The sequence below is a fragment of the Ylistrum balloti genome, unplaced genomic scaffold (genome assembly GCF_031769215.1).
Source record: "Ylistrum balloti isolate Yb309-2 unplaced genomic scaffold, AGI_CSIRO_Ybal_v1 Utg369742, whole genome shotgun sequence".
NCBI classification, from domain to species: Eukaryota; Metazoa; Mollusca; class Bivalvia; order Pectinida; family Pectinidae; genus Ylistrum; species Ylistrum balloti.
In genome coordinates this window covers 301023-323508 of record NW_026781951.1, presented here as the reverse complement: position 1 = coordinate 323508, position 22486 = coordinate 301023, and the positions used below count along the sequence as shown (strand labels likewise).

The 22486-nt window shown below is 32.6% G+C and overlaps 1 protein-coding gene across 1 annotated transcript in view; it reads left to right on the top strand.

Annotated features, from left to right (window-relative positions):
• The window catches only part of LOC132543168 (carbonic anhydrase-related protein 10-like), a 68284-nt gene extending 56756 nt beyond the window's left edge, over positions 1 to 11528 (top strand). Inside the window, exons 4-10 of the mRNA XM_060206638.1 lie at positions 343 to 534; positions 2409 to 2504; positions 6105 to 6180; positions 9192 to 9346; positions 10427 to 10534; positions 11230 to 11269; positions 11506 to 11528. Of these exons, the coding sequence (XP_060062621.1) occupies positions 343 to 534; positions 2409 to 2504; positions 6105 to 6180; positions 9192 to 9346; positions 10427 to 10534; positions 11230 to 11269; positions 11506 to 11528 (690 nt within the window). The remainder of the gene's footprint in view (positions 1 to 342; positions 535 to 2408; positions 2505 to 6104; positions 6181 to 9191; positions 9347 to 10426; positions 10535 to 11229; positions 11270 to 11505) is intronic.
• The last annotated feature ends 10958 nt before the right edge of the window (positions 11529 to 22486 follow it).

Sequence of the window (22486 nt, the reverse complement as noted above, 5' to 3'; positions counted from 1 at the left end):
TGTAAATTAGCCATAAAACGTTTTCCCCGTACAAACTTGTTTTGCGATAGTGAAATTTATTGTATGATGATGGAAACTACCTAAGGTCTTTCATGCAAGCATTTTCTTAAACTGACAACCATTTATGGTTGACGATTCGATTAGCTAGCGTGTTTTATTCTGGGAACTGCCGAGCATAGGGATTTGTGATGTACATGTACAATGGCATGATAATAGGTAAGGAAATCGAATCAAGTTTGTTACAGTACAAATGTAATTTATCAGCATCCGCTATTCACATGCTCTATACATCTACAAATTCACTGATATATCAAATCAAATCCCCGTACGTTATTTTCGCAGGTAAATGGAAAGCTGCTTAACACCGGAAATGACATCACGTTCTTGTTGGACAGTTCTTTCCCAACTCACGTCAATGTTAGCGAAGGACCTTTGTCATACAAGTATCACGTGACAGCCATCAAATTTCATTTCAGCAAAAGACATTTTAACGGATCAGAGCACAGAATTGCCGGACGAGCATTTCCTGCGGAAGTGAGTTTATCGTTTTATATCTCTATTTCCGGTTGCTTGTTACATAGAATTGAAATGGCGTGTGTAGTATCCATGTTATACGTCTGAGTCTGAAAGGTTCTCCATGAATTCACGTTTGAAAATACGATACATCAAACAAGAAGAGTTAGCTTGGTTAGTTCGCTGTTTCATTTGATAGATAATTTTTTATCTTCAGAAATTTAAATTAAACTATTTTGCTAGACCTGATAACTAAATAAAAAAGACGTTAGTTTTGTTTATTATTAAACATCATATGTCATCATCGACGTATCAACATGACCTACATTTTTTCAGTGTCATCAGCCTGATCAATACCCTTAATCTGGTCATGTTCTAACATCAAAACACGAATAAACTTCTTAATATCGTTATTTCCTTTTATGTATAGTTATACTTTGACTAGATTACTTCTTAATTATTTTGATATATTTGGTACATTAAACTTTAAACTGTGGCCAATATTTTCTGTCTGTTTGGCATCTTCCTAGTAACTAAAATAGTTTTGGCAATTGCAGAATGATCTAAGTTGTGAGAATTGTAAACGAGACAAAGATATCGGTCAAATGAATACGATTTTTGTTGGTTAGCAGTCTTATAGAACGAAAATAGACGTGTTAAGCAAAAGAGAAATAGAGTAACTTTGGCAGTGTGTTTTATAACAAACGATACGAATGAATAATTCTCTCTCAGGTGATAATTTCAATGCCTCTTTACAAACGGAACTAATGTTTAATGGTTTCCATCTCTTATTTAAGCTTTGGTTTTAGGTTTAATGTTTGATAGAAGTCTTCACACAGCGAGATGTTATTTATTGTAACTATGCCATATGACTTTTACATACTTTTCATACCTTCCCAGTGAAAAGAGCTACAGGGAAAAGCTCATTTACAAAGCAATGGTATAAATAATCTATAGCCAGCAGTGTTGAGACAAAACAACTGGCATGTTATTCTGAAGACTTAATCATTTCAAATGGGTATTTAGTCAATAACTGTCCATATACAAAACCAATAGATATTTTATATTGCAAAATCCATGATAAACTCTAAGAGAACAAACCACTATCATTTAACGCAGACAGAATCTTTCTAGATACCAATGTCTGTTCAGAGCCTGTAAATCATAAATAAGTATTTATGCTTTAAAATTGGACATTATGTCCAGAAGACGTCCGCATGCTGTGCACATCAGTAATAGTTTTTCTGAAAGGCTTTCCCTGATATCCTATCGTGTAAGCCGTTATTCAGTGGACGTTACCACGCATATCTCCATAAATATGTGTTGGAATACATATGGAAGAGCCAAGTCATCAAGATGTACGCGACTGGCGTAAACTTTACGTTAAAATCATTTCTACCAAATGTGTACTTATCTATGGCTTATATCGAACGTCCCCGTGGTAAAGGCTACATCACGGTAATTATGCATTCGGACTACAGAGAGCTGTAATATTTTTTTTTTATTCTGAAAGTTGTAAATGTCTGGCGGTATGATTCCCTGTCGATCATATAGCGCAGGCGATATTTCCAAACTTACAACGTGAGGGCTTCAGTATATGGTCAATAGACACTGCAGCAGTAAATCAGCTCCCCAACACCCACCCCTCTCCCCTTATCTCACCACTACCTCCCCACTCCCCCACCCAACCCCCGATACAATCCGAGCAACGTTGCAACACCACATATATATATTTTAATGTATATATTACATAACCATACAGTCAGATGTTACATATAAGATACACATTTTACTTTCCAAGTATAAAGATCTGTTTCATTAAAACAATATTTCTGTTTCGTTGATACATAACGAGTTATGTAGAAAACTTGTATATCCGTCCTTTTCAATTTCAGATGCAAATAATTGGATATAATGGTGATTTATATGAAAATATGTCTCGTGCTGAAAATTCTTCAAATGGAGTCGTCATAATTTCAACATTTTTAGAGGTAAGTGATATTTTAATGAGGCACACTCGAATATTATTTTCGTCCCACAAAGCTGACTTTCTCACTTAAAAACAGCGTTTATTATCGCGATGACTCTTGAATTTAGCAAACACCGAAAACGTTTACATAAGCAGAATATTTAGATTTAGATTCTGACATGTGTTTGACTATTTTTTTAAATTTTCCTCAATCGCCTCTTAGGTTGCGTTTGGTTCACTACTTAATTCAGTATATCTCGATTCTGGATTTGAACTGAAAGGTGCTATTCATTTGTGCGTCTTTTGCACATTTTTAAAGAAGTTGGGACGAATGCGAGTTAAGCTGTATGATAACGTTTGCTACTTTAGTATATTCACTTGTATATCTTTTGTACAGCCCTTTCAACTGTTCCATTTAACTGGATTTTTCAAAGAAACAAACAACATCAACCATTTTATGTGAATTTGTGGAGTCATACTTCAAAAGGATTTGTCCATTAAACCACAATAAGAGAGTGTATGACCTCCAGCATACAAAAAACGATGACGCGAAACTGACTGCAAGATTCGTAATGATTTATGCATGACGTTAAAGTCATGTTCTGATAGTTAAAATATCTCATCATTGATACTTTGTAGTTCACCGTAATTCATAACTAAATAATGAACAGGTATTTAAGCCTCATATCAAGTAAGGTTACTTAGAACTAGGAAATACTCATTCATAAAAGATACTGGTGGGTGTTAGATATTGCAATCACGGAATCACTATCAGAAGTGAGTCATATTTGGTCTACACCTGACAATTATATGTATGAGTAATGAAATAATCAATGATAACATTTTTATTTCAGCCTCGATGTCTCATCGTAACTACAGTTTCTTTTGTGTTAACCATAATACTGCCTACACGTAATTCTCATTAATGTGTTTTTATTCTGTAAAGTCAGAATGCAATGCATTCGATTGTTCTGAACATTGTTCATTGACATAAAACTAGTGACAACGTTAAATGTTTCTCAGAATAGTATGTGAAAATTCATTTTTCACCTAGACTATCATCATAATTATACACGTTTGATATAATCTTGGTAGAATGTTATTTACAATTTTACAATATCAAATATATTTTTCACTCAAATCACCCAAATAACTATTCATGATTTGTTGTTTGAAACGTAAAAAAGAATACCTTTTAGCTGTTTTTCATTGATTTTGTATTAGATGTTTTTTTCTCATATACATCACTTCTACATTTACTTTACTAAGAAAAGGGACATTCTAAATTGTCTAAGCCCAATACTTGCCAAGAGTTAGACAATCACCAATCTTCTCCCCTAATGGCACGTGTTAATGTTCTCAATGCAGTCTTATTCTTCACTGATAATATAAAGACAGTTGACCGGAAGTGTAGAAAGGGTTGTCAGAGGGGATGACTTATGCATTTTTACCATACGTTATAGATAATACCGCATTGCCTGGAGTAATTCACTATGCAGATCCTGACATCCTCCGAACATATACATCCACTAATGTACAAGTGTCAGTTAAAAGACATGATAAAGTAGGTTTAAGCCATTTTTCTTTCATCGTGAGACTGCAATCGAAATCTTGCATGTGTAGCCTAAAAACCTATAAAAAATGTTGTATATTAGAAGAATAGGTACTTATCAGATAAACAAGGGAAACATTACGTGACACGGTAGGTTGACTAACGAACCGAAAGAAATACGTCAATTTCATATACTTTGCTGAAATAAGTCCAAGATGATTTAAAAGATTTTTTTTTCATTTCAATCGGAAATGTGTGACGTTATTACAAGCTTTAACATTCGTTCCTAATTGACGTTATTTGAAACAGTTTAGAACTAGACTTAGAAAACCAGACTGACTAAAGACACTGTCAGAATTCTGCACGCATGGCTTGTTTGTCTGATCAATTAGGTTTGTGAGAAGGCATCCTCAGGTCATAAAAGCAGCTAATCAAACTTTAAACAAAATTATCCTATTCGACAATTAAACGGAATAAGGAATAAATACATAAAGAATATTTCCCTAACGTATTTTTTTATGTCTCCTAATTGGCTCGTCCGTGCATCCTGTTTTAACGACAAGCCAACACACTACGGAACCAAAGACCAACAATTCCCGTATGAATCTCGCAAAAATATTGGCTAAACTAATGACATTTTATCTGTAAACATTAAAAAGTACATCTAAAGACAAGAACTTCATTGTAAATGTGATTCCCGTCCATAGATCTCAGTTAACACTATTAAAGAAGAAAGTGAGACTGACGTTTCCGTGAGTGGTAGGTTTAAGTAACGTATATGAAGGCCCAATAGGGAACAAACAAACGCATTCAGCAGTAAGGTCGTTCGGTAGCATTCGGTAAATCAAAGCCTATCCCCTTCAGACACTCTTCTGACTAGTGCTGTTTGTACTAATAACATATTACGATCGCGATTGTCAAGTGACATCTTTCTAACGTAGTGAAATGAAACTTCTCCTCGCAGTTGGAAATCCCTTAACAATAGAGCTTAATATTGCACCTCGTAAACCATGGTATACGTCGACGAGGTGATTGCACAAGGTTCTATTTTAAAAATGGTGATGAAATCCCCGTAGATTCCCTCTGGAAAATCAACAGTTTATCTCCATAAGACTTCATTGTTAAACTTTCGATATTGCACACTGTAGTATTTGAGTTGCCTCAGTTACGTTCGTACCAAACCACTGTGTTTTGCGTGTAATTGGCATCAAGTTTCCTCACATACATATGGTTTCTACGAAGGAAGTTTGATGTTACATGTTTAATGGCACTCCTTTCTCCGAAGCGGAAATATGAGTGGGTCCTAATGGCGATAGCTTTTTTTCTCTGTTCTAAATTGACTTACAAAGATATCCATAAATAATTCTAATTACAGAATAGTTCTTGTTTAAAAGAGTACTATAAGTTGTTACGCATTGTGTTTGGCTGTCTACATTTGCTCACTTGTCATTGGGCTACATAATACACACGTTAACAATAGAGTTTAATTCTACTGTCATGCTCAGAAGCAACTTTTAACAGGAACATATCCTATCATTGAATAATAACCGTGTTATATAAATATCACAGTTGACAGTTGTTTGTTGCTATCAAGAAATAGAAAATTCACAATCAGGAATAAAGACACTGCCAACGTCTTTGTTATCTGATTAAATGTTTTTATTTATTCTATTATCATTATTATTATTTTTATTTTTGAAAAATTCAACCACCAATGAAAGCACAGAGTTCCCATTTGTATCACAAAAACTGATTTGTGAGATCTCTATAATTCACAGCCATATATCTCTGATGTCATTCATCATTCTTTGAAAAAGCAAGGGCAAAGGACACATTGCTGAGTTCGGAATAGAGTATATAGCTGTTAAGAATGGAGACTTCAGGTTCAGTTTTAAAAAAGGCATAATTTTTAAGAGCGGATGTTGAATTTCTTTATCTATATTCCAAAATTACAATCAAGAAATTATTCATAGATTCCTTGCTATGATGAAGTTATGTTTTTATCGGTAAAGCAAAAAGCTTTCTCAGTCCGTGCTTATCTCTTTGTATCTTGTCTTGTTTATTTTGCAGATACAGCCACAAGGACTGGAACCTAATCGAGCATTAAAAGTATTTACAAGTAATCTGGAAGCCATAAGTGAAAGAAGTAAGTAATTCAAAGTTTTCAAAAGATATTATTTCAAATCTATAAGAAATTGCATACTTATATAGTACAATATATGACCCTTTTTAATAGTCTATGTATTGAATTTCATAGTGCAGAAGAAAAACTTCGTTGTTTATCGGTGAAACTTATCTTTTTTCCCCGTCTACCTAGTAACTGACGAAATCGCAAGTTGTCTCGTTGTTATCCAGTTTATGCCTATGTAACAGCGACCCGCTCATTAAAATTGTTAGAATATCCTATGCGAATAAGGGGAATGTTTTTAATATTGAAAAGATATAAAAGATATATAGATATCTGACTACGACTTGCAATATATATGAAAGTAGCAAACTGTCGTGTCAATAAGAATTCACAACATGTGTTTCTATCAGCGACAGATGTAACGGTTGAGCTAACAGAGTGTCAGTTTTCCTGAAGGAAACTCCGCTATAAACTAAGATTACATGATTTTAATGTTGGAACTTCCACAAGAGTCATGACGACGTTAAATCGCAGACTTTATACTCCTATCTTCCTATCTCATTCCTGTTATTTTTCTACCATAAACAATCATACATAACCTGATATAAGTAGGGACTATGGTACGTAACATTCGAAACTGACAATACAAGTATTCGTTCGTAATGACGACCTTGGATGTGAGATTTCAGCACAATTTTCTCGAATATAGATTAAGTCCCAAGATCTCTCTCTCTCTATCTCTCTCTCTCTATATATATATATATCGAAGATGCTTGCTTGTTCTGAAATAAATAACCCCAAAACATGATAGAACACTCTTGTATATGTAATACATTCCTTATCTTAGGTCTGAAATTTTGTAAAATGTTAAGCTTCCGTATGAACTCTCTTCTCCTTTTAAATTGACTGTGCCAGTTCGAGACTATAATTGATTTTAATTAAAACGATTGTTATTTCGAGAGACGCCAATGTTCAGGGAAACAAGACCGCCAGTCTATTAGTCTACGTTTCAGTGCTTTGCGAGGAGCTTACTATTCTAATATATTTATAGGATATTTTTTTATCTGAAATGACTGATTCGGGGTTGCAATAAGAGACAGCGGAAATATCGAACGCTATTGCAGGCATTTAAAACAAGGACTCATGTTCACAGTTAAAGTTTACTCGGTATGATTAACATTCTTTGTGTAGAATAACTCAATGTCATATCTATGTACGATGAAATAATGCCTTTTGATAATATTCGTGTCTTTGACACTATTTAGCTAAGGTGTTTATAAAATTCTTCGAAACATAGCCTTAAAAATTAATCAAATCAACTATACAAAAATCTTTTTCTCACATGAAATGCTTTCATTCTAAAATAATGTTTGAGTGCTGCCAAGTAACAGACACTCTACGGATGTGGATGTGATCATAGGAGGAGGATGGGGTGATTGCGATATCCCAAATAAATGAGTTGCAATATTGATCAGATTTCATCTTTTATTTTAGAATTTGGCCAAGTGTCGTGTTGGAACAAATGTCGTAGAACTAGTTTCCGTGGTTATATGGCAATTGCGTTGTTTTTAAAAAAGATATTCTAACGAGGTCAACCAATTAGATAAAACAGTCTCAACAAACATGCGCGCTAAGGCCAAGACTGCATTGGAATAACAGTTAGCAGCAGTAGTGTTATCAGATAATCGATAATTGTCATCCAAGTTTTATAATTTCTATTAGAATGTTGTCCAAATAATTACATTTCTTAGAACAAAAACCAAAAACATTAAAAACCCACCCAAAACATAAAAAAGAAAAACAAACAAACAAAACCAAACCAAAGGAAAGCAAAGCAATAACAAAACAAGCCATTAGTAGCCATCCCTAACAAATTGGATTTTAGCATTTGTAAGCGTTTTAATCACATGTCAACTCATTCTTTCGATTGGTAATCCACTGATATTATCACACACAAGTGTTGGTCGCTTTCTGTTCAATCGAAACCATCAGTACTGGACTCGAAATGCCTAATGGTTATTGACGGTTGTAAATATAAACCTTTCGTTGTATAATCTTATTTATCAACTTATATAACATCCCGATGGATGCCCACAAACCAGCACCAGTCGGAATAAATTACACACTGAATAGTCTTCAAGCATTTTTTTAAATTAGTTTCGAATCCTCAACTATACAGAATGGTATTTTGTTAACAATTTCGATATATAACGTTTTAACCGTTACATTATAAACTCCAAAAATTGGATAAAACCGTTTAATTTCAGTCAGTGGAATGCAGTTTCACGTCAGTAACATCGTCAAATATATAGTCAGGGAAACATATATCATTTATGGGAGTATTCACCAGTCTGATAGTGTTACCTGATATGTCATTAAGGATGTAGACGGCTCATGGCGGACTTTTTTCATAATACATTAAAACAGTAAAATTAGATTAGCCAAGGTAATCATTACGAAATACATGTACTAACTTTGTTTATATTTCAATCATTAAAGACTGAATTTCATGGAAATGTGAATTCGTCCATCTGTTAACACAGATATCTCATTAGACAATGAATTTATGATTTGAATGTGATTCTCGTGGGATTTAGGATTTTCTCCTAAAATATAACAAACGCATACCGATTTTCTGTTGTATGAATTATATGATGAAGTCGAAAAGTGAAATTGCATGCATGTATGATACACGAATGAAAAAAAGGTAATTCCCTTTACGGGAGAAGAAATAGAGCAGGGAAAATAAATCAATTTTAACAAACATATTTGTGTCTGTGATAGAAAGATTTCTTTTCTATAGATTTTTAATATATTACAATCTCGATATATCACCTGGAGAAAACAAACTACTATAAAACATGTTTAGCAATGAATAAACACAATAAAATCCTTTAATTATAAGATGATCTATTGTTCCTTATCATCAATTTAAAATGATAAAACGCATTTTTCAAACGTTCACCTGAAACAATATGAAAATGTGATTTTCATTATTGATTGTTTACTATATGTTGTCTCTTTGCCAGATTCCATTGTACAGATAAACTCATTTTCTATAGCGGATCTACTGCCTCATACGGATCATTATATCACTTATGATGGGTCTATGACTCAGCCCAGCTGTCAAGAAACTGTTACCTGGATCATTTTCAATAAACCAACATATATATCAGCATCACAGGTAAATAGTTCTTTCCTACTGACAATCATTATGAACTAATATTCCGTAACCATTACAAACGTTCTGTTGTTAATTGCTTATAGATACATAAAAAATAATTAAATATGGGATATATAAAAGCGAGTCGATTTTTTTATATTCCATGTTAGCGAATACCTGCAAAGCTGAAATAATCATTTGAGACGAAAATGAAATGCAGAATGATTACGAATTTAAGTCAACCTGGTCTAAATCATATTGGCGCTATATCTACGCTCTTTATTTTGACAATAAGTTATGTGACGTAATATTTATTAAATATGACGTTAGAATAGGTAGAATGGCATGGATGTGTGATAAACAGCACGTGATAGATAACGTTCCATCCGGTTAATGGTTCTCGTCATCTGGTGGTCATTAGTGTATTTATATAAAACATTGCGTTGTTAGCATTTATAGACTTCGTCACAATGTTTACAGCAACCGAGAAGTATCTTCAACCACTGACATTTGTTTTCAATGCTTTTGCTTGTTCACATATGTTGAAATCGGTTTGATGATATTAAGTGAGATCAATCAATGACAGACATGCATTTGAATTTCATGAATAACGAAAGTTTCTCTTAAGACATCAGCTTTCCTTTTGTGGAACACCGTCGTGGTCAGCGGTCATGACGAGGACTGTATTTTTTTCTGTAAAATGTTGCTTGACGTCTACATGTAACTAAAAGCCTACAACACGATATTTCACGTCTGTGTTAAATATCTACACATGACAATTGAAAGTTTTTTTTTATTTGTGTAATAGTTTTTAATTCATATATTTGACGTTTTCATGGGTCTTGTGATGCTGAATTCACTGCTCACATATTCACATATGGTCTTTAAGACTTATAGGCAATGAAAAGATTTTTTGTTCTATCAGAAAAATCAATTAAAAACTCTAAAATAGGCTATCGAATTGGAGACTACAAACATTTTGTTCATAGAAACTAAACTATACCAAAGCCTTCCCACCAAAATCCTACAACCGATTGTAAATTTTTTCTACACCCATGCATACATACTATCGATTATGATAACTTTTATTTTTGTTTTTAGTTAAGGGAATTAAGGAACGTACGTATGGCTTGGCCTTGGGACAACGTAAGGCCTGCTATGCCTCTCAACCATAGAGTTGTTCGAACCAATATAAATTCTCGGAAACAGGTAAGCATGTAATGTTTCCTGCGATCTTTGATACGACTGGAACGATCATAATTATAATTAAAAACGCTCAATCGATCGGTTTGATTATTTCATTATTTTGAATTTATTGTGATTGTTAACTAAACACAATAAGGCTAAGAATATGTATTGATGACAAACTTTCTGTTGTATACCTATATAAATGATTTTGTATTATTTTTCGAACAGAATACACGCAGAAGCTATAAATTATTTCTATACCTTACATATTTATGCAACATAATACGTTATGTTACCAACATTTTATAATTTTGATATCTTTAGTATCATTGATAGATATATTTTGCATCAGATTTTAAATATAAATTGATTTATGAAATATAATAATTCTGCTAAAAGTTAAAATATATCGAAAACGAAATTATTATACTCACGAACTAGTAACTTACATTCATCAATATGTATGTTCTGTTCAATATGAGATAGTCAGAAAACCTTAGGAAGAATTCCTAAACTTCATTATTTTCAAGTTGGGACAGGGATTGCTACTAATGAATATCAGTTGCTGTCTTACTTTTGCAATGATCGTTATCGATTTTTCAAGTATATAATATTTTGCAGACTGATGATAATATTGATTTCTTCACTTTTCTCCATTTCTGTATTAGCTATTTGTTTCTATCATCATAATTTGACACGTTTTATTACGTTCACAGTCCAGATTATGTAGCATGAAAAGAGATATATTTTACGACAGTAAGTATTATTTCTACCCTTATCTTTTTCTATCAAATGCAAAATAAATAAATAAATAAAAAGAAAACTTTAAGACATGTGTGAAGAGACGTCTAAAACAAACAATGAGAAAACTTGTCAGGCTAGACATACACCTGACAGATTTATTCCGTATCCAAGAAACCTTTACAGAAAGAATATATCATGAAGATTTAGTCATTATAATTCATTAATATAAGCTTTATTTTTATTTTCAGTTAATTCAAACTTTCGAACTTGAAAAAAACACATAAGCCTACAGGAGTATTCTTCTACAACCAAAGATACACTATGCAAAAGTGTTACAGCTGCTTAGACCGGAAGTTGTTCACCTCGATGGGATGACAGTTCCGTAGAGACCGTAATACATACCTGGACGTAACCGTAAAATGTTTCAGTGGAAAAAAATTAAACAATGTTCATGTGTATTAAGTGTACATGAATGAATTCTATTTTTCTTGGAAAACAGTACTTCATCACTTCTTAATGTATGGCCCATTGTGAATACAAGACCGAGAAATGCTGCAAAATACCAAAAGGGATGTACCAATTGAGGCATCAGTGAGCTTAGTTTGAACGGTATTAGAAAACAGATGTTTACTTCAATTGAAAACGACAATACAGCTTAAATAGCGTATTTACGAAACTACTGTGCATACCATATAGCCTTAAATTGATCGTGTGACGCTTTGAGGTGTATGTTTATTAGCATGGGAAAACATCAACGATATTTCAATTTTTGGGTTTCTTTGCACTTGCATGTACGAAAAGACAATCATATCTACAGAAAGGCGGCTACAGTCGACAAAAAACAAAAAGGCGCACTTTACGTACTTAATGACAAGGCATGGCAAAGTAACCCTACATATGTAGTGTCGTCTGAATTATGTCACCCTGTCACGTGATTATCATGTAAGGTAGATGCAGATCTACGCTGTTGTGTATTGACGTACATAAGAATTGGAGCCTAGCCAAGTTCTGGTGGCGACACATATTTGAAACTATATTACGATATAACTCACAGTGCAGTATATCCAAAGTAATAGACAGAAATAATCTTGCTTGTTAACGTAGATAATATGGTATTTCATTAAGAGCTGTCATGTCTGCTGACTTTGTTAAGATAGTCAAAAGTTGATCATCTGGCACTTGTTATATAACTGATAGAAACTGTTCTCTGGATCTAATGTGTTTCCGTAAAGATAAATTAATTTGAATTATACTAAAAACTATCCGATCTCATTTAAAACCCTTCTCAAAAACGTCAGAGCGTTACTGATTACGTCAACATTATTGCCATACATGTCATTTCTTGACACAAACAGTGCAGGCTTCTGCAACCTTTCCAATATATTGACTTGCATTGTAGCTCTCTTGAGATTGCTTAAGTCATTTATATTCCTGGCTTAAGGAGTAAAGTTCACGGGATTCTATAACCTCGCAAGTCACTCAGCCCCAATCGTCTGTCACAGTGCAAGACAGAAAAATATATATACTAAGGACAATACATCACCATTAAACAGAAATCCACAACTGCTCTGAGGATACATCCAAGTTTGTGTGATATCATAAGAGTTTTCTTTCCGATCTCACAATTCTAGGGATGTAAGATTAACTTATTTATTGACGTCAGAACTTGTGACCAGAGACACATCTAGATAGAAAAAATATACATGTCAAAAAGTACCAAAAACGGTACCCGCGATACTCCATAGGTTACGGTGAATTTCGCACCCCTTGAACATGTCATGCCAAAAAAAAAAACACACACACAAGCGAAGTAATTTTATTGATGCCCGGAGAAAAATTCTGACCAATTACGGGCTGATACGATCCTTTTGAAAATTACAAAGGAACAACACCCAACTTCAAAGCCATCACAATATGCTATTGTACTACCTCCAGATTCGTTTGATGTACATTAAACTATCAAGCTAGCCTTTTGGTAGGTGTCGCACATTGAACCTTGAATTTTGCCATAAACTGGTCCAGGTGTGCAGAGATGAAAGTGATGGTAATCTCTGGGGTATCGAGGACACAACCATGCTTAAGAGTTGTTACCTTTCTGATATGGTAAACGGATGTAAGTTCGAAAGTGATGATTTTTTTTCTTCTTTTATATATTTTTTATTACTGCCAATAATTTGTCAGGTATTGTAACTCCGTTTTGTTTCATAGCAAATCCTTATAAGCATCTAACAAACATATTTTGACTGCAAGTGACTAGATAGGAAATTGATCATATGTCTTACTTTATATTCATTTTATCCTCTTAAATTTTGAGTGCATGAACCAAACAAAATCCACCAACACAATTGTAAAGCGGAATAAACAGCATGAGAAAAAATGCAGATGTAACATAACCTTTAAACAGTTTCCTCTAGAAAGGTTAAGTAGTGCATAAGCTCGAGGTGTTCCCTTCTTATCTATTACAACTAGCGTGACGTTTATAACAATACTTTCTAATAGACCAAGTGCAGTAAAGTGTTATGCAATCATATTGGTTTTTTTTTGCGAAGAAAAGATATCGAGTGAACATGAATCAGAATCTAAATGTAGGTTCACTAATGGACATACAGTTTGCGAGATATCAGATAAAATCTCCTCGTACAGTTTTTTTAATAGGACGCCATTGACGCTAGGAACCATACCATTGGCAATACATATAAAAGATAACCTTCTTAACCAGGAAACTGATACAAAAACTGTATCGGGGGATAACGTGAGCCTTATTTGAATCAATTTTTGATATCAAATAACATTAAGAGAATATGAATGTGTCCTCTTTCCTCATGTCACCAGTCGAGAGCTGGATTTTAGATAACCTGTAATTTTGTGTTTTGACTGTTGATTGGATATTCGATACACCCTATTCCTTCAGAAATCAAAGTTTGCTTGACAGAATGTTTTGTTTAAACCCATGACGACAATCAATATTGACACTTTATACTATTTTTGCCTCCTCTCAAACTCGAGTGTCGAGATTGATATATATATATACTTTTGTCTGTGCATTTTTGTCAACTCAAGCACCAAACAATTAACATTATTACAAAGTACGTTCACAACGTGCAGTCAATATAAGAACTACAAAAACAGTTTAATAATACATTTATTTTTAGCGTCGTTAACCAAGGTATTTACTTAGGGTAGATTGTAATGTTTTGTATGTATAAATATAGACCAATCTATATATACAGTGCTGAATGAATATGTGAAACTGTGATATTGGCTACGTATTTAACTGCTCAAATGCCTTGTTCTTTTCTATCAGAATCGGTTTATGCTATATCTGGTGTATATAAAAACTATTTATGTCATATTTTTTGTTTTGTGTACAGAGATTTACATATTACAAGACACGTGTTTACAGGTTATGGCTGAAAGGTGTAATCCACACAAGTATACATCTGAAGACAACTGTATACAATCATCTACTTGTGTTCCTATGGAAATCGTACACATTAATTTACCATCTAATCAAACATGTTATATCTAATTTATGGGAATTCTTTATAGATCTAGCTAGATCGATTTTAAATCGTTCGCGCGGCGCTGATTGCGTCTGTACAGGTTTGCGTTGTTATAAGTCGACTATTTATGTTAATCATATAATCATCAGAAAATAAGCCTAATGAAGTAATAAGATTGTAATACCAACAGTTTTAGTGGAGAAATACGTACTTGTTTATTCATCCAATACTTTGAGTAAAATCTATGATCCAGTAAAGTTTCAGTTCTAGAATTCCCGATGTGCTATATTTAGACGCTTTGGCTGGAATATTCTCACCAATTTCGCCTGTTGTTAGAATGCGATCTTAAAAGGTACAAAACAGCCAGAAATTTTACAACTTTGGATTTTTTTTTTAATTGTGTACATATCAAAAGTCACTTTACTAACGCTAACCAGAGGACAAAGGATGTCAGTTATGGACAAAAATGAAATAACAAAATCTTATGATAACATTTGAAATTACTGTTTTTTTTTTTTTGTTTTTTTTACATTCCAGAATAGTCTCATTATAATTGTGTAGTAGCGGGATGTTTCAAACCTCGAAACGCTGTTTTTTTTTTGTTTTTTTTTTTTTAATAACATACGATATGTTTGTCAGTTCAAATTTTCAACCTTACAAAATTTCAAAAATGCAGTGTATCGTTGGAGGGTATATATATATCTACTCGGATTATATTAAGTACATAAACAATTTTGAGAGTAAAATTCCAAAGTGTTCTGGGTTGAAAACTTTTTTCGATGATACTGTATTGGTTTTCTGCCATATGTATTCCTTCGGCAAAATTGATGTCATATCATCGTCTGTAAGTTAAGTTTACTATAAAACATTTGTGTGCTCCTAGTTCCCGTTAAATATAAATTGGTTCTCTTCTCGTGTGTCTGGTGCTACGCTTGAATATATTTGCCGCAAGGATGCCAGCTTAGCCTTAATATAGAAATGATGTTCAGCATTTAGGACTCAATATAAAGATACTATTAGGTAGGATAGTGTACATAGAAGTATAGAGCAGCCGAAAAAATTGGTCGATTCCGTACCATCTCGTACACTACGTACGTCAGTGCTAATATGCTTCACACTGGTCATTTGTCTGGTGACCGCGCAGTCATCGAAACGTTTTACTCTAATCTTCTACTGGTTGTGTTATCAGAACTTATATTCTATTGACATATTGAAGGAAATTTTAAAAAGTATTCGGTAGTCTGCGAGATATATTTGTTGTTTTAGTATAAAGGAATGTTTGATCATGATATTAGTTTACATAGACTTAGTTAAAAAGAAATACGAAATCACCATATTTATATTTTTCTCCTTCAAAGTGTGTTAGTTTCTATGACGGATGTGTTTTGAAAGTGAAATAAATTCCTGCATTTACTTTGAAGTTGCATTTAAAACTAAAACAAGTCTTTGACAGTAACACAGATACTAACCATCACATGATTTATGGGATACGCTGCCTCGCCGTAAAATAAATCGGGCAATTTGATTCTCTGCTGTTGTCTAAACAATCGTAAATTACGTAATTTCAAAATCTCTTTTTCACCGTTGGTAATATTTCATTTCATCTGATTGTAGGATATAAATCAATAACAATTTATTGCTTGCTATTTTATTGAATATATAAAAGCCGATTGCTGATATTAGATGTAACATGAGGATATTGGTATAAATTATTTTTATCGATTCAATGCATTAGAGAAATTCTAATATATTGAGAAATTGATATTACCCTGGATTTTCTAATAAAAGACTGAAAATAATCGTCATATCATTGTATTTAATAACATACAATTCGTAATATTAAACTTTACTGGGTTATGGAATGCCATACTCTGTCGATCAATCCAAGTTCATGAGAGACGCAAGCCAGAAAGGTTTCAAAGGGAAGTGTGCTTTGACGGCGAGCCATGGAAGGAATGCAGACACTGCAGGAATGTCTATCTCAAGTTATTTTCCAGGAGACATTAAATGATACAATAAAATCAATGTCTTGCATGAAAAAGACAATGGACAGAATGGCCTTTTCACAACAGCCGTATAGTCTCCGAGACGTAGCTTCACTGAAGGTATTTTTAATTAAAGCGCTGCAGAGTATTTAGCTTCTATAGTGAATAATGTCGTGCAGGAAACCAAATATGCAACACAGTATAACGAAAAATCAAATTTCCTAAAGCCAAAATATCAAATGAATATAGGATAACTTACTCTGAGACCATTGAAAGTTGCACAATATATTGTGTTCTGAAAGGGCCGTATTGTACTAATAGACGATCCGCAGGTTGTTGATCTGTATCAAGTGGTATATGAAGTTACAAGTTACAAGTTGTATACAACGTTATAAGTTACAAGCAGTATCTAACGTTACAAGTAGTATCTAACGCAACAAGTGGCAAATTGTATCTAACGTTACAAGTTGTATCTAACGCAACAAGTTACAAGTTGTATCTAACGTTACAAGTTGTATCTAACGTTACAAGTTGTATCTAACGCAACAAGTTACAAGTTGTATCTAACGTTACAAGTTGTATCTAACGTTACAAGTTACAAATAGTATCTATCGTTACAAGTTACAAGCAGTATCTAACGTTACAAGTTACAAGTAGTATCTAACGCTACAAGTGACAAGTTGTATCTCAAGTTGTATCTAACGTAACAAGTAGTATCTAACGTTACAAGTGGTATATAACATTACAAGTTACAAGCTGTATCTAACGTTACAAGTTACAAGTAGTATCTAACGTTACAAGTTACAAGTAGTATCTAACGTTAAAAGTTACAAGTAGTATCTAACGTTACAAGTTACAAGTCGTATCTAACGTTAAAAGTTACAAGTTGTATCTAACGTTAAAAGTTACAAGTAGTATCTAACGTTAAAAGTTACAAGTAGTATCTAACGTTACAAGTTACAAGTTGTATCTAACGTTAAAAGTTACAAGTTGTATCTAACGTTAAAAGTTACAAGTAGTATCTAACATTACAAGTTACAAGTAGTATCTAACGTTACAAGTTACAAGTTGTATCTAACGTTAAAAGTTACAATTTGTATCTAACGTTACAAGTTACAAGTTGTATCTAACGTTAAAAGTTACAAGTAGTATCTAACATTACATGTTACAAGTAGTATCTAACGTTACAAGTTGTATCTAACGTTACAAGTTACAAGTAGTATCTATCGTTACAAGTTACAAGTTGTATCTAACGTTACAAGTTGTATCTAACGTTACAAGTTACAAGTTGTATCTAACATTACAAGTTACAAGTAGTATCTAACATTACAAGTTACAAGTTGTATCTAACGTTACAAGTTGTATCTAACGTTACAAGTTACAAGTTGTATTAACGTTACAAGTTACAAGTTGTATCTATCGTTACAAGTTACAAGTTGTATCTAACGTTACAAGTTACAAGTAGTATCTAACGTTACAAGTTACAATTTGTATCTAACGTTACAAGTTACAAGTTGTATCTAACGTTAAAAGTTACAAGTAGTATCTAACGTTACAAGTTACAAATTGTTTAACGTTACAAGTTACAAGTAGTATCTAACGTTACAAGTTACAAGTAGTATCTAACATTAAAAGTTGTATCTAACGTTACAAGTTATAAGTAGTTTCTAACGTTACAAGTTGTATCTAACGTTACAAGTTACAAGTTGTATCTAACGTTACAAGTTGTATCTAACGTTACAAGTTGTATCTAACATTACAAGTTACAAGTTGTATCCAACGTTACAAGTTACAAGTTGTATCTAACGTTACAAGTTACAGGTTGTATTAACGTTACAAGTTACAAGTTGTATCTAACGTTACAAGTTACGGGTTGTATTAACGCTACAAGTTACAAGTTGTATCTAACGTTACAAGTTACAAGTTGTATCTAACGTTACAAGTTACAAGTAGTATCTAACGTTACAAGTAGTATCTATCGTTACAAGTTACAAGTTGTATCTATCGTTACAAGTTACAAGTTGTATCTAACGTTACAAGTTACGGGTTGTATTAACGTTACAAGTTACAAGTTGTATCTAACGTTACAAGTTACAAGTTGTATTAACGTTACAAGTTACAAGTTGTATCTAACGTTACAAGTTACAAGTAGTATCTAACGTTACAAGTTACAAGTAGTATCTAACATTAAAAGTTGTATCTAACGTTACAAGTTGTAAGTAGTTTCTAACGTTACAAGTTGTATCTAACGTTACAAGTTACAAGTTGTATCTAACGTTACAAGTTGTATCTAACGTTACAAGTTGTATCTAACATTACAAGTTACAAGTTGTATCCAACGTTACAAGTTACAAGTTGTATCTAACGTTACAAGTTACAGGTTGTATTAACGTTACAAGTTACAAGTTGTATCTAACGTTACAAGTTACGGGTTGTATTAACGCTACAAGTTACAAGTTGTATCTAACGTTACAAGTTACAAGTTGTATCTAACGTTACAAGTTACAAGTAGTATCTAACGTTACAAGTAGTATCTATCGTTACAAGTTACAAGTTGTATCTATCGTTACAAGTTACAAGTTGTATCTAACGTTACAAGTTACGGGTTGTATTAACGTTACAAGTTACAAGTTGTATCTAACGTTACAAGTTACAAGTTGTATTAACGTTACAAGTTACAAGTTGTATCTAACGTTACAAGTTACAAGTAGTATCTAACGTTACAAGTTACAAGTTGTATCTAACGTTACAAGTTACAAGTAGTATCTAACGTTACAAGTAGTATCTATCGTTACAAGTTACAAGTTGTATCTATCGTTACAAGTTACAAGTTGTATCTAACGTTACAAGTTACGGGTTGTATTAACGTTACAAGTTACAAGTTGTATCTAACGTTACAAGTTACAAGTAGTATCTAACGTTACAAGTTACAAGTTGTATCTAACGTTACAAGTTACAAGTAGTATCTATCGTTACAAGTTACAAGTTGTATCTAACGTTACAAGTTGTATCTAACGTTACAAGTTACAAGTTGTATCTAACATTACAAGTTACAAGTAGTATCTAACATTACAAGTTACAAGTTGTATCTAACGTTACAAGTTGTATCTAACGTTACAAGTTACAAGTTGTATTAACGTTACAAGTTACAAGTTGTATCTATCGTTACAAGTTACAAGTTGTATCTAACGTTACAAGTTACAAGTAGTATCTAACGTTACAAGTTACAATTTGTATCTAACGTTACAAGTTACAAGTTGTATCTAACGTTAAAAGTTACAAGTAGTATCTAACGTTACAAGTTACAAGTTGTCTAACGTTACAAGTTACAAGTAGTATCTAACGTTACAAGTTACAAGTAGTATCTAACATTAAAAGTTGTATCTAACGTTACAAGTTATAAGTAGTTTCTAACGTTACAAGTTGTATCTAACGTTACAAGTTACAAGTTGTATCTAACGTTACAAGTTGTATCTAACGTTACAAGTTGTATCTAACGTTACAAGTTACAGGTTGTATTAACGTTACAAGTTACAAGTTGTATCTAACGTTACAAGTTACGGGTTGTATTAACGCTACAAGTTACAAGTTGTATCTAACGTTACAAGTTACAAGTTGTATCTAACGTTACAAGTTACAAGTAGTATCTAACGTTACAAGTAGTATCTATCGTTACAAGTTACAAGTTGTATCTATCGTTACAAGTTACAAGTTGTATCTAACGTTACAAGTTACGGGTTGTATTAACGTTACAAGTTACAAGTTGTATCTAACGTTACAAGTTACAAGTTGTATTAACGTTACAAGTTACAAGTTGTATCTAACGTTACAAGTTACAAGTAGTATCTAACGTTACAAGTTACAAGTTGTATCTAACGTTACAAGTTACAAGTAGTATCTATCGTTACAAGTTACAAGTTGTATCTAACGTTACAAGTTGTATCTAACGTTACAAGTTACAAGTTGTATCTAACATTACAAGTTACAAGTAGTATCTAACATTACAAGTTACAAGTTGTATCTAACGTTACAAGTTGTATCTAACGTTACAAGTTACAAGTTGTATTAACGTTACAAGTTACAAGTTGTATCTATCGTTACAAGTTACAAGTTGTATCTAACGTTACAAGTTACAAGTAGTATCTAACGTTACAAGTTACAATTTGTATCTAACGTTACAAGTTACAAGTTGTATCTAACGTTAAAAGTTACAAGTAGTATCTAACGTTACAAGTTACAAGTTGTCTAACGTTACAAGTTACAAGTAGTATCTAACGTTACAAGTTACAAGTAGTATCTAACATTAAAAGTTGTATCTAACGTTACAAGTTATAAGTAGTTTCTAACGTTACAAGTTGTATCTAACGTTACAAGTTACAAGTTGTATCTAACGTTACAAGTTGTATCTAACGTTACAAGTTGTATCTAACATTACAAGTTACAAGTTGTATCCAACGTTACAAGTTACAAGTTGTATCTAACGTTACAAGTTACAGGTTGTATTAACGTTACAAGTTACAAGTTGTATCTAACGTTACAAGTTACGGGTTGTATTAACGCTACAAGTTACAAGTTGTATCTAACGTTACAAGTTACAAGTTGTATCTAACGTTACAAGTTGTATCTAACGTTACAAGTTACAAGTAGTATCTAACGTTACAAGTAGTATCTATCGTTACAAGTTACGGGTTGTATTAACGTTACAAGTTACAAGTTGTATCTAACGTTACAAGTTACAAGTTGTATTAACGTTACAAGTTACAAGTTGTATCTAACGTTACAAGTTACAAGTAGTATCTAACGTTACAAGTTACAAGTTGTATCTAACGTTACAAGTTACAAGTTGTATTAACGTTACAAGTTACAAGTAGTATCTAAAGTTACAAGTTACAAGTAGTATATAACGTTACAAGTAGTATATAACGTTACAAGTTGTATTAACGTTACAAGTTACAAGTAGTATCTAAAGTTACAAGTTACAAGTAGTATCTAACGTTACAAGTTACAAGTAGTATCTAACGTTACAAGTTACAAGTTGTATCTAACGTTACAAGTTACAAGTAGTATATAACGTTACAAGTTACAAGTAGTATCTAACGTTACAAGTTACAAGTTGTATCTAACGTTACAAGTTACAAGTAGTATCTAACGTTACAAGTTACAAGTTGTATCTAACGTTACAAGTTACAAGTAGTATATAACGTTACAAGTTACAAGTAGTATATAGCGTTACAAGTTACAAGTAGTATATAACGTTACAAGTTACAAGTTGTATCTAACGTTACAAGTTACAAGTAGTATCTAAAGTTACAAGTTACAAGTAGTATCTAAAGTTAAAAGTTACAAGTAGTATCTAACGTTACAAGTTACAAGTTGTATCTAACGTTACAAGTTACAAGTAGTATATAACGTTACAAGTTACAAGTAGTATATAACGTTACAAGTTACAAGTTGTATCTAACGTTACAAGTTACAAGTAGTATCTAAAGTTACAAGTTACAAGTAGTATCTAAAGTTAAAAGTTACAAGTAGTATCTAACATTACAAGTTACAAGTAGTATGTAACGTTACAAGTTACAAGTTGTATCTAACGTTACAAGTTACAAGTAGTATCTAAAGTTACAAGTTACAAGTAGTATATAACGTTACAAGTTACAAGTAGTATATAACGTTACAAGTTACAAGTTGTATCTAACGTTACAAGTTACAAGTAGTATCTAAAGTTACAAGTTACAAGTAGT